The 12166-nt window shown below is 42.1% G+C and overlaps 1 protein-coding gene and 1 pseudogene across 5 annotated transcripts in view; both read right to left on the reverse strand.

Moving 5' to 3' along the window:
• Nucleotides 1-159: 159 nt before the first annotated feature.
• LOC307024405 (hyaluronan-binding protein 2-like) lies at nucleotides 160-7260 on the reverse strand (annotated as a pseudogene). Its single transcript, XR_013810585.1, has 7 exons — nucleotides 7248-7260; nucleotides 5317-5409; nucleotides 5007-5117; nucleotides 4338-4418; nucleotides 4085-4252; nucleotides 1462-1469; nucleotides 160-522 (listed from the first exon to the last, which is right to left on the reverse strand). The product of XR_013810585.1 is annotated as a hyaluronan-binding protein 2-like (transcript).
• dnmbp (dynamin binding protein) overlaps nucleotides 6498-12166 on the reverse strand; it is a 59369-nt gene continuing 53700 nt past the window's right edge. For all 4 annotated transcript variants that reach the window (XM_079658049.1, XM_079658048.1, XM_079658050.1 and 1 more), the window contains 9 exons: nucleotides 11935-12134; nucleotides 11703-11833; nucleotides 11497-11601; nucleotides 10922-11050; nucleotides 10204-10539; nucleotides 9900-10088; nucleotides 9114-9312; nucleotides 8127-8776; nucleotides 6498-7547 (listed from right to left, as the gene is read on the reverse strand). In XM_079658049.1, coding sequence (XP_079514175.1) covers nucleotides 7362-7547; nucleotides 8127-8776; nucleotides 9114-9312; nucleotides 9900-10088; nucleotides 10204-10539; nucleotides 10922-11050; nucleotides 11497-11601; nucleotides 11703-11833; nucleotides 11935-12134 — 2125 coding nt within the window. In that variant the 3' untranslated portion in view covers nucleotides 6498-7361. The remainder of the gene's footprint in view (nucleotides 7548-8126; nucleotides 8777-9113; nucleotides 9313-9899; nucleotides 10089-10203; nucleotides 10540-10921; nucleotides 11051-11496; nucleotides 11602-11702; nucleotides 11834-11934; nucleotides 12135-12166) is intronic.

Consider the following 12166-nt stretch of genomic DNA (forward strand, 5'->3'; position numbering starts at 1 on the left):
ACCCATCAAACTTTATAATATACTATTATGTTCAATGTTAAACAGAGTTTGGTCTTTTTGGAGTGTCACATGGTTTTTCTTTGATCAGCTTAAACAAACTCTGAAATACATTTCTTGTTTTATGCATTTTATAATGATCTTTATTAACAGTTTCTGCAAGCATTTTTACAGTTATGTAATAACAGCAGAGTGAGGTCAACATGAGTTCAAGTTCTAAAACATTTGAGGTAATGTGTGGATGGAGTGAGAGCTTTGACAATCTTTTTCATTATAACACATTTTGTTTCAAAATAAAAGTGTATTGTTGATAAAACAGTACAGGAGTCAATAATGTGGCAGCATGTCTTGATGTCTCATATACACTACAGTATGGCCATTTTTACGAGAGTAATAATGAGAAATCCAGTCGACAAATTGGCCGACGTTGGCGTAGACACCGGGTTTGTACTCTTTTCTGCAGCCGTCGCCCCAGCTCACAACACCGACCACATAGTGAGTCCCATCACGCTCACACACCCGAGTGAGTCACCCTGCAGGGAGAAAAAAGGTTATATCTTTGTGTGTTTAAGGCTAGACGACTTTCTGAACCTTATGCAAGAACAACATGTTCTCCATGCCATATGTGGATAGGGGAGGTAACAATTAATGGATAAAATAAGGTAATTCCTGGACTCAATTCATCCCATCTGCTGCCCTTTATATTAGGACACTATTGGACCCATAATATACAATTTGGCTTTAAATTACCAGATGTATGTAAGGAGTAAGAACAAGAAAATCAACCAATAAAACCAGAAAACCTAGTGCAGATGAAAGACCATACATGCACGGGTTCCTAGGGTTACTTTATGAGTTGAATAGAAACACTTGCATTAAATACACTGTAATCCCTCCGCCAACCTTCTATTGGTTTTTCCTGTGATATTGTCCTTGTACTTTCTTGTTGTGTTTCTGTTTGTATGACTTAGTAAATATGTAATACATTTATAATGGGAAACAAGGATACAGTTTTAAGAATATATACTGTATGTTATTTAACCACATCTGTCACTTCTTCTTCTGCTTTGGGTTTACTGGCAGGCCGCAAACAACTTGACGGCGTATACTGCCCAAGCCCCCAGGAAGTGCTCCGGACTCTGTGCCCAACATTCGTTTTGCCATCATGCGCCAATGAGCAGCTCTGATAGGAAAAAACGAGACCCCGCCTCCCACGCTGTATGGCTGTATCCAGTTCTTATTATACATCCATGATCCTGCCACCCGAAGTCTCTGGCCGGAAGTCCCCGGAGTTTGGGACTGGCTTCAGTAGAAGCTGCTGGGACTCCCATTATTGTGTGTGTGTTCGTGTGTGTGTGTGTGTGTGTGTGTGGCCTAGCATTACTATCCTTGTGGGGACTGTAGAGGCTAAGCCAACGCTTTAAGCCTCTGAGAATCCGCTTTGTGGGTGTAATTGACGCACACCTTGTTTGCTGCCGAATAAAATTCAGAAACAAAGTTTCCAGTTCGAAATAGTCCATTTATTTCCCTTTTTTACTGTTCTCTTCCCATCATTCACCACACGATATTACGGTTTACACAATACCTTTTGCTTGTTTGTAATCCCTTGTGTTTGTGTGTTCCGTGTGTGCTCTTTGGCCCTTTCTCATTTCTCTAACTCCCCTCCTCGACTCCCGACACAGTCACGTGTGGGGACTCGTCTCCCTTATGGGGAAATAATGGAGGTCCCCATGAGGGGAATCATTAATTTTAGGGTGAAGACTTGGTTAGGGTTAGGGCGGGCGTCAGGCCGACGATGAGCGTCGACACGCCCTACTCAGATTGGTGTGTCCCGCACCGTCTGGTTTTTTCAGCCGTGCCGACGCCTTTTCGGCCGAAAACCCGTGCAGTCGGCCAAAGGCAGTCGGCAAAAGAAATCACTCTGATTGGCTGTTCAGCTAGCGAATCAGTGCATGAAAAGCGAAACGGAGGTGAAGGACCCAAACAAACTATTAAGAAGGCAAATCTGAGATTTCGTTTAACTCCAGCTCTCGACGCAGGTTCGGGAAAGCCCCATGAGCTTCTGGTTGTAGAGTGAAAATGGAAGGCACACACTATTTGCTGTTTGTTTATATCACGCAGTCTGTTCTTCTTCTCTCGGTTATCACGCAGTCTGTCTTCCGGTTGTTGCCTCTTTTGACGAATACACACTACCGCCGCCTGCTGTTAAGGAGAGTTATTGCCACTCACGCATGCGCAGTTCTTACGTGCTTCTTGGCTGCGGCTGAAGTCTTTGCGGTGTGTTCCAGTGCGACACATGGCCGAAACGCAGAGACGTGAGGCGACGTCTGTGTCAGTTCTTTGTTGTCAGATTGGGGTGTCCGGGCCTTAAGGGTTAGGGGCATTTGTTGATTATGGTTAAGGTTAGGATAAGTCTCCAGGAAATGCATGTAAGTCAATGTAACGCCCCCTGAAATGATGTATACATGGCATGTGTGTGTGTGTGTGTGTGTGTGTGTGTGTGTGTGTTTGTGTGTGTGTGTGTGTGTGTGTGTGTGTGGCCTAGCATTACTATCCTTGTGGGGACCTAAATCTGTTTACACAGTCACGTGTGGGGACTCGTCTCCCTCATGGGGACATAATGGAGGTCCCCATCAGGGGAATCATTCATTTTAGGGTGAAGACTTGGTAAGGGTTAGGGTTAGGCATTTGTTGGTTATGGTTAAGGTTAGGATAAGTCTCCAGGAAATGCTTGTAAGTCAATGTAACGCCCCCTGAAATGATGTATACATGGCATGTGTGTGTGTGTGTGTGTGTGTGTGTGTGTGTGTGTGTGTGTGTGTGTGTGTGTGTGTGTGTGTGTGTGTATGTGTTTGTGTTTCTTATGTATTCTTATTTATGCATTTTATCAGCCTATTTATTTGACTGCATTGCGTTTATAAGGAATTATTTTAATTATTAAAGCATTTAATGACATTTTGTCTGGAAGTGTGCCTAGCATTACAGCGAAAGCTTTTTACCAAAAAGATTTAAAGAGTTTTGAGTTCATGTTACAAGCCTTAAATGAACTGTATCGACATGTAAAGACAAACATGAACACCATGTCAACAGTAAGCACTTGTGCAATATTTACACAACATGACCCCTCATCTGCAGTATTTGTGTGGTCCAATTCCATCGAAGCCTGCATATTCCCGGAAGGGATCTCTTCCTTTCTGCACGATGAAATAGGCATTCCAGTCCAGCCGAGACCCCGCCTCCCAAGCTGTATCCAGTTCTTATTATACATCCATGATACTGCCACCCGAAGTCCCCGGCCGGAAGTCCCCGGAGTTGGGGACTGGCTTCAGTAGAAGCTGCTGGGACTCCCATTATTGTGTGTGTGTGTGTGTGTGTGTGTGTGTGTGTGTGTGTGTGTGTGTGTGTGTGTGTGTGTGTGTGTGTGTGTGTGTGTGTGTGTGTGTGTGTGTGTGTGTGTGTGTGTGTGTTTGTGTATATGTGTGGCCTAGCATTACTATCCTTGTGGGGACCTAAATCTGTTTACACAGTCACGTGTGGGGACTCGTCTCCCTCATGGGGACATAATGGAGCTCCCCATCAGGGGAATCATTATTTTTAGGGTGAAGACTTGGTAAGGGTTAGGGTTAGGCATTTGTTGGTTATGGTTAAGGTTAGGATAAGTCTCCAGGAAATGCTTGTAAGTCAATGTAATGTCCCCTGAAATGATGTATACATGGCATGTGTGTGTGTGTGTGTGTGTGTGTGTGTGTGTGTGTGTGTGTGTGTGTGTGTGTGTGTGTGTGTGTGTGTGTGTGTGTGTGTGTGTGTGTGTGTGTGTATGTATTCTTATTTATGCATTTTATCAGCCTATTTATTTGATTGCATTGCGTTTATAAGGAATTATTTTAATTATTAAAGCATTTAATGACATTTTGTCTGGAAGTGTGCCTAGCATTACAGCGAAATCTTTTTAACAAAAACATTTAAAGAGTTTTGTGTTCATGTTACAAGCCTTAAATGAACTGTATCGACATGTAAAGACAAACATCAATACCATGTCAACAGTAGGCACTTGTGCAATATTTACGCAACATGACCCCTCATCTGCAGTATTTGTGTGGTCCAATTCCATCGAAGCCTGCATATTCCTGGAAGGGATCTCTTCCTTTCTGCACGATAAAATAGGCATTCCAGTCCAGACAGTCTTTCCCTTCCACCGTTTCACTCACCATCCCGCGGTAAAACTCTCCATCCTCTTGGTATCAGTCATTTGGTCCTAAAATAGTTTTTTATATGATTTCTGGAATTATAGAGGTTAAACGTTTTTGTTCAATTTAGTACAGAGACAACATTGTATTTACCAACTTCGCAGAACTTCCCAGTATATCCATGAGGGCAAGAACATTTAAAGGAGGGGCGTTTGTGACCCTTGGTGCAGGAGCCTGTTTTTTTGTAATGTAGGCTAACGTGATATTATGCTGTGTGCTGATTGTCTGCATAACACAGTAGTGCATTATTGTCTGCATAATATGTGTCCTTCTTTACATGCTTGCCTTACTAGCTTTTTGTCCGGTTCAGCAGCTCAATGGTTTGCTTTCCCCTGTTGTAATAATAGAAGTTGTGTGTTTCATTGTTGTTTTAATGCCTAATTGTACAATCAGACCATGGAAAAACAGTTAAGAAGTAGACTTTTGGCTAAGACTTGGACAATTCTATTGATGTTAAGTAGTATTACATAAAACCAAGCTTAAAACTACATTTAAATCTGTGTGTTAATTGTTTTGCCAACGTTGTGTATTTCTATACCAGCACTGGGGGGCGCTATAAGTTATATTTTTTCCAAACCTGGGCATGGTAGCTTTAAAGGCAAACATGAAATCAAATGAAAGCAGGAAAAAGAAATGCATTAATCTCCAGCTCTCATTATGCTTTACCTTGAACAAAATCTCTACCTCTATAATGGTAAGATTTCAACTATGTAACATTGAATATTATACTTAAAGTTCTCATCTAGCTGATCTTAGTCATACCTGTCTGCAACTTCTTTCCTGAGTAAGGCTCAGGGCAAAAACACGGGAAGCCCCCATTAGCAGCGTGGTTACAGATTCCTCCGTTCAGACATGGTTCTGGATAACAGGCATCTGCATGGAGACAGAAAAACATCAAATTCTTGCGTAATGAAAGATCTCACATGCAGACTCATCAGTTACTTACCACACAGAAAAATCAGTCAGGAGCGGAGTGCAATTGATGTATTTGCATCAGTAAAGGCCTTGATCAATACATCTTTACAGAGAGGATAAAAACGGTTGCATCTTTAAGCATTTAGAGGTCATTTACCTGCGACATCCATGAGTTCATACAACCAGTCATCTAGAGTCAAATCAACATCTTCTGCCGGGCTGTCGGTGGTATAATCGTCATAATAATACTCTGTGAGGAAAAGAGGGGCATTTAAGCATTCCACTCATAAAACACTCAACGTTTATTTCAAGGTCAAAATGATTGTACCTCATCTGGTTCTGTGACATCCTGTAACCAAATACAAATATATCAATTATTTGTCAAGTTCTAGGTTTAATTCCCTTTGACACTTTTTAATGCTATAAATGCTTTTTCAAAAATAATAAGATCTATGCCATATGCATACTCACATACAGTACGAGTCCTGACCGAATGCAGTGAATGCACACAGTTGTAATATCAAAGCTATAGAGCAGACCATGTTGAAGCAGGCTCTGGCCATGATGGGACCAGTGTCAATCTATGGTGGGCTTCATGCTCACACCGTCCTAAATAACCCCTCACTAACACTTCACCCACCTGTAAATCATTAGGAAACTGCATTGATTTGACAGGAGTTACATGTGATTCAATACTTTGTCTTTTTGCCTTGTGACCTTTCTTACTGTGGAGGTGCTTACAGGTATAAAGTGGTAGAGAGTTAGAAAGTCGATGGGAGGTGATATGTTGACGCTCTTGGCATAGTTGGTGTGTTTTTAATAATCCACTCAATAAAGGTATCCCTTAAATCAAAAAATGTATTAACCTGATTTCAGGTTTCCCAACAAGTTGAAGAGCTGGAATTGTATCACATCAATCTTGTTTACAATTTGCAAACGTTATGAAAATGGTACCATTTTGCAAAACACCCTTATTCAGTTTTGCACTGTATACATTATTGCAAATTGTACTGTATTATACTTCTGCTTGGCTTCTAGACAGTATATGCCCTAAAGTAATAATTACCATAAGTTCAGGACTGATTTGTAATGTATCAGTTGAACACAATATTCAAATTGTTGCATGATAAACTACAGAAACCCTGACAGGCAACTGAGAAAAAATGTCTGATCCCTTTTCTATGTCTGATCTGGACTTTTTCCCTCCTATGTTTATGAATTAAGGTGAAAAGGGATTTTATTTGTAAAATTTAAAAAAAGTTTAATCTGTAAAAACACGTTGTAAAGTATTTTTCCAACAACACCCTTGAAAACAAACAAAAATAATTGTAAGAAATGTTCTTAATTTTTCAGCTGAGCTGTTTTTTTTATTCAAACAGTGATCACTTTACAGTGGGTGCAATAGCATATTCTCAATATACAGCACTATATATAATGTACAAAGAGTTGAGTTTGGAGCACGACCTCTTTCTCCGTGTTCTTTAACCTCTTCTGACAGGTTCAGCCGGTTATCACCTGTTTGCACGGTGTCAAAGTGTATCGACAAGGGGAGTGTTAAACAATATATTCAGCTTTTTTTTAATTACAGATTCAATTCATACAATACGCCAAATTCTTGTTGATTGCTCCACAGACACTTCAAAGCTCGCCACCAGTGGATAATCAACATAAGTGCCTCAAACCTTGATTGTTGAACATTACGGTATAGATATGATCTAATATTCATTCATCATTCTAGTGGTAAACCACAAGCAGAAAAAAGTCATTAACACAGTGTTAACATAAGTCTGTCTTCATACATCTTGATGTTTGTTTAGAAAAAAATCCAGCCTGAACCCAAAACATTCACATTTCCATTGCAATCTCCCAATGCGTCAACCTTTAAGACTTTTAAACATACATTTCATTGTCTTCAGCCACAGAGAATATGGCCAACAATATGGTGCAATTCACAGGTTTATCACTGGAAACAAGAGGGAGTAGGTGCAATTTCCAGTAAGTAAAAATAATATAAAAAAGTCTATAAATATAGGCATAAAATGCTAACTCTTAGGAGCAGAGTCATGCGCAATGGTCAGTCTGTCTCACTATCAAACTCCATGATATAACAGATCAGAAATAAGCGACCACGTGTCCAGGTGCTTGTCTGCTCAGAGTGAGCCTTCCTCAAGGTGTCGTACAGTCTTCAGGGTGAAACTTTGTTCAGGTATATTCTGATTTGCGGATGTAGTTTGAAGGCACGTAGCCTCGCCGGCCTTCCGTCTCCCCGAGCCACCACTCACTGTTGCCGTTCAAGTCCTCGAACTCCAGAATCCGCAGCCTCTGATTGGCTGAGATGGTCAGCTCATTGGCACAACGAGCCTCGAAGGAGTAGATAGCATAGTAGATCTAAAAACGGGGAAAATAAATAAAGTCAGTCAACACAGCTTTTCCCCCTACATTTTAAAAGCAGTATTAATATCTGGTGGTAGTATCTAGGATGGGCTTGTGGGAAACAATAATGATTTATGATTTTTTTTTAAATAGATAAAAGAAACTCTTACAAAAGCGGCTTTTGTTGGGTTAAAGTTCAAATAGGGATGGGCTCTATATTTTTATATCGATATTTTGATATGATACAAGCTATTTAGTCTTAGATTTTGTCTATTGTAATATCCTAAGTGTGTTTTCTTTCCTGGTTTCAAAGGCAACATTTCAATAAAAGGATTTGCATTAGGCCACTAAGTCATAAAATCCACCCCAATGATTATAAATCAAAAATCTGATTGTCAAAATATGTTTTGAAAGCATCAATGGTCAACCCTAAGCCCTGGTTAAAGTATCAATATTGAGTTATTTGGGATGTATGATTTTCTCTATAACATCAATCCCTTAGTTTAACATGGTTACTCTCATCACTTGAAAATTAAATGTCTGCCCTTGTTATAATATCTTAAATTCCATCATAGGATTCAAACTTCCTCTCACCTGATGACCGTCTACTTCACTCTCATCTTCTGCTTCTGGCTCCGGCTCCGGCTCGATGTACTCCTCTCTGGGGGGAGCGGCCCTCTTTTGGCCCCCGTTATCTCCGTTTCTCAACTGGTATGAACTGTAGGTTTTGTCCGTGTGTCCATGCCGCTGTGATCGATTGTTTCTGAGTGAAGAATAAGAGTCTGTCTCCGAGAGGTCTGCCGTCTCCTTGTGGCTGCTCGCACCCGTATCGTACGAGTCTCTGTGATGCCGGTGAGAAGGCTCCGTGTCTCTGGAGGACATTCTGTGAGTTGGTTCTGAGAACTCCCTGCGGTTTGAGGGATTTCTGGGCGAGGAGTTGATGGAGTTGCTCTGGCTGGCAGGGTCGAGGCTGGGAGTGTCTCTGGGGTTACTCCGACGAGACGAGGCAGAGTCGAGCGAAGGGTGTGGTGAGGAATGACCCGTGGGCTGCGACGTGGAGAAGCTGACGGTGGCTGCTTCCTGGTTGAAGGTCAGCGTGCTGTTGCTGTTTTGGCGTGAGAAAACAGGCGAGGAGCCGCCGTAACCCGACTCATTGGACGACTGGCTCTCGATGGACACGTCCGATTGGCTCCTGCGTGGGTTGTAGGGTTTGAGGAAGGAGCTGTAAACAAAACCCTTTCCGACTGCAAAACAAGGAAAGAAATAGATGTATTCATTATTATTATCATTATTCTTTTCAAATGTCAGGGCAGGGCTTACAGACTCAGGGACCGTTTTATCCCACAGGTCATAAGACTGCTAAACACCTGAGCTCTGTAAAGTGCCTCGATAAACATGTGTCATCTTGCAATCTACTTATTTATCTAAATAGTTATCACCGCAATAAACCGTATTTAATTTCGTCTTTATGTAATTTCACATTCTGTTCTTCCATATTATAATCTATTTACATATACAGTATGTAGACTTCATGCACTATTTTTTATTTGTATTTTTGTGCAAAAAGTACGAATGACCTACCTCCTGTATCAATGAGCCAGCGGTTGTTGCTACCCATGGGGTCCTGCTGCTTGATAACACCCACAAGGTCTCCCTCCAGTACAGACACGTCCAGATCCTGGGCTGCGTTGAAGTTTCTCTCTGCCTGGAAAAGTTTCTCAGGTCCGTAACGTGCCAGAAGTCCCGCCCGGTGCTCGTCCGTCTGCGAGATGTGGTTGGGCTGAAAGCGACAAGGACAGGAGTCACAGTTAGATCGTGACTTTGGTCTGGCACCAATCAGAAACAGAAATAGAATACGTATTTCATCCCCAGGAGGAAATGGCATTTTGGTTACAGTCGTTCTATTTTAGAATAAAGAAAGAAAGAAAGAAAAGAAAATGAGAATAGGCTAAATGTAATATGTGCACATTGCAGTACAATATCTAAGAACGATACCAGGGTTTCCCACAGATAGACTTGGGCCCAGGTGTATTAACATCCGCCAAACTATATTTCGCGACCCATTTAGGTATAATCTTTTTTTATCCGTCCGCGAGCACAACGCTATCTGCGATCGATTAACTACCCCTCCTGCACCTGTTCGCTCTGCTATCGTGCGAAGGGTCTGCTTTATGCGCTCCGCACGCAGTAACTCCGCTGCTCTTTTAATTTATTTTTAATAAAGATTTTGTTAATTAAAACCTGATTATTGTACAGTGTAATACAGTTATAATCCTTTATATGAGTATTGCACCGTTTGAATCGTACAGAATGTTACACTGTTGAATAAGTACAGCAGAAAGCATATAAGATGAGCGTTTCACTCACAGGTGCCGGCAGATGCTTTCTTGAAATCTGCTTCTCCATAGTCTTCTTCTCTACGGTCTTTTTGGTGGAGGCGGCAGGAGGAAGGTTCTCCGGGCAGAAGCTAAAGCTCTGCAGGAGTTGGAGAACCCGACCGTACTCCTCTTGAAACTTAGAGATCAGGTTCCCCTCTGGGCCTACTTTGTTCGAAAACTGGAAGAAAAGAAGTGTAAAGAAAAAGTCAGGGTTAACAACAGAATATAATATAATGATTATTATGTCAACATGTCCCACAATCCTCAATACACTCTTAACCAAAGTTACTCACAGCTTGTAGGAGGGGCTTCAGCTCTCCCAGCGTGGTCTTGGTGAAGTTCTTTTGTGAGTGAGCGAAGGCCCTCACGCAGCCGGTGAACAGATTCTCTGCTGCTCCGTGGAACTTGGGCAGCTCGTCCAGGAGTTGTGCGTTGAGCGCCTCGTAGTTGTTGCGCGCCGCTTGCAGCTCATCCTGGACGCGGCGGTCCTTGAGGCGTTCGGCGCGCTCCTTGCAGTTGTCGTAGTCCAGCAGCTTGTCGAAGCGCTTCTGGATGAGCTTGTGAGGCCCGGCGAACATGAGGAGCAGCTGGGTGAGCGGGTTGATGACCAAGGCCTCTGTGCGCTCCTTCTGCAAGGGGAAAGGGGAGAAGAGGGTTGATAGATGGCATCAGAGTCATTCTTAAAGGTCACCTATCATGCTATTTTTAGGCATATATAATGGGTCTCAGATATATCAAAAATATATAAAAAACACATCTATGATGTTTTTTGCTCAAAATACCAAAACAAGTCACACATTGTTTCTGATTCAGCGACGTTTCTGATAGGGCTGATAGGGACCGATATAACGTAATATCATTTCCGATATCACGTTATATCGGTGAGGTCCCTGACACACCGTGGACACATATTTATGTATAAAAGACATCAAAAAGTGCATTTTGCATGATGGGACACCTTTAATGCACTCCAACAGAAATGAAAAGATGGTAAACAGGAGGAGGACTTACAAACTGAGTGAACTGTTTGTCGCTGATGCAGCGGTGAGCTCTCTGGAATCGCTCCGGGTCGAGAATGCTGCGCTCTGTGTAGATGTCACAGAAACTGATGGCCGCCAAGACCTTCACAGACGCCGATTCCTGAAGAGATGCATTTTATTACAATCCATGCAAGCACCAACAACATATTCATAGATACACTCGGTGGAGTATGTGTGCAGTTCACTGGTCTCATTAACAATAGGCATATGATATGTTTTTATCTTCTGCACTGATGTAGAATGGGAGGAACAGGCTTGCGTTGTTATGTATGACAGTCCATAATATAAAAACAATAAACTAAATACTGAGCTATATCAGCTAAATTAAGAATTATTATTACATGTATATATTCATTAAAAACAATGGGAATATATTTGTTTTTTAGGAGTTAGTTTGAAAATAAATTTAGGATTTATCGTTGTTAAGAAAAATGACATTTTGGAAGTACTTTTAAGATGCAATCAAAACGACACGGATCAGCCACAGGAGATATTTCTAGTTGTGTCTCCTTGGGAGTTTATATCATAGTGATAACATGTTCGTACCCTTATATGTTGCAGGTACAAGGAAATATCTCTGATGAAAGACTTGATGAGTCTCTCCTGTAGCCTGAACTTCTTCTCTGCTTCATCGAACGCTTCATCTTTAATCTGTGAGAAAGACAGAAGAAAGAGATCAGCACGATTTCATTCACAAAAACCTGACAGTCTAAACTTCGCTTGGGTTAAGAACTAAAAAAGAAGTTATGTACCTGGGGGGAGATTCCTGTGAGGTGTTTGAGGTGGCTGCTGACTCGGTTGGATTTCTTGATGATGGAGTGCATGCTCAGCTTGGAGATCTTGTCGATGAACGTGTCCTCGTCGACTTTCCTGTATTTAACCACTGGGGGCAGCAGAGGGAAAATAGTTCAGACTCGGCAGCACTGAAGAAACGATTTCCCAAATACAGACCAACCAGCAGGCTTTAAGGGATTTGTTTGTTACCTAGGTCCTTCCTGCGTTTGTACTCGTTGATGTTCACGTTGATCTCTTTGATGGCCTGCAGAGCCTCGGTCAGCAGGGGCCGGTCGTGGTGGCTCTCGGGTGTGGCCCCCAGCAGCTCCATCAGCAGCAGAGGGTAACGCATCACCCGCTGAACCGGCTTGATTAGGAAGGAGCCGAGGTTGATGTAGTTTGTTTTCCCCCTGAAAAAAGTGACAGAGACAGCAGAGAGGGT

Source organism: Notothenia rossii, assembly GCF_949606895.1.
Source record: "Notothenia rossii genome assembly, chromosome: 11".
NCBI lineage: Eukaryota > Metazoa > Chordata > Actinopteri > Perciformes > Nototheniidae > Notothenia > Notothenia rossii.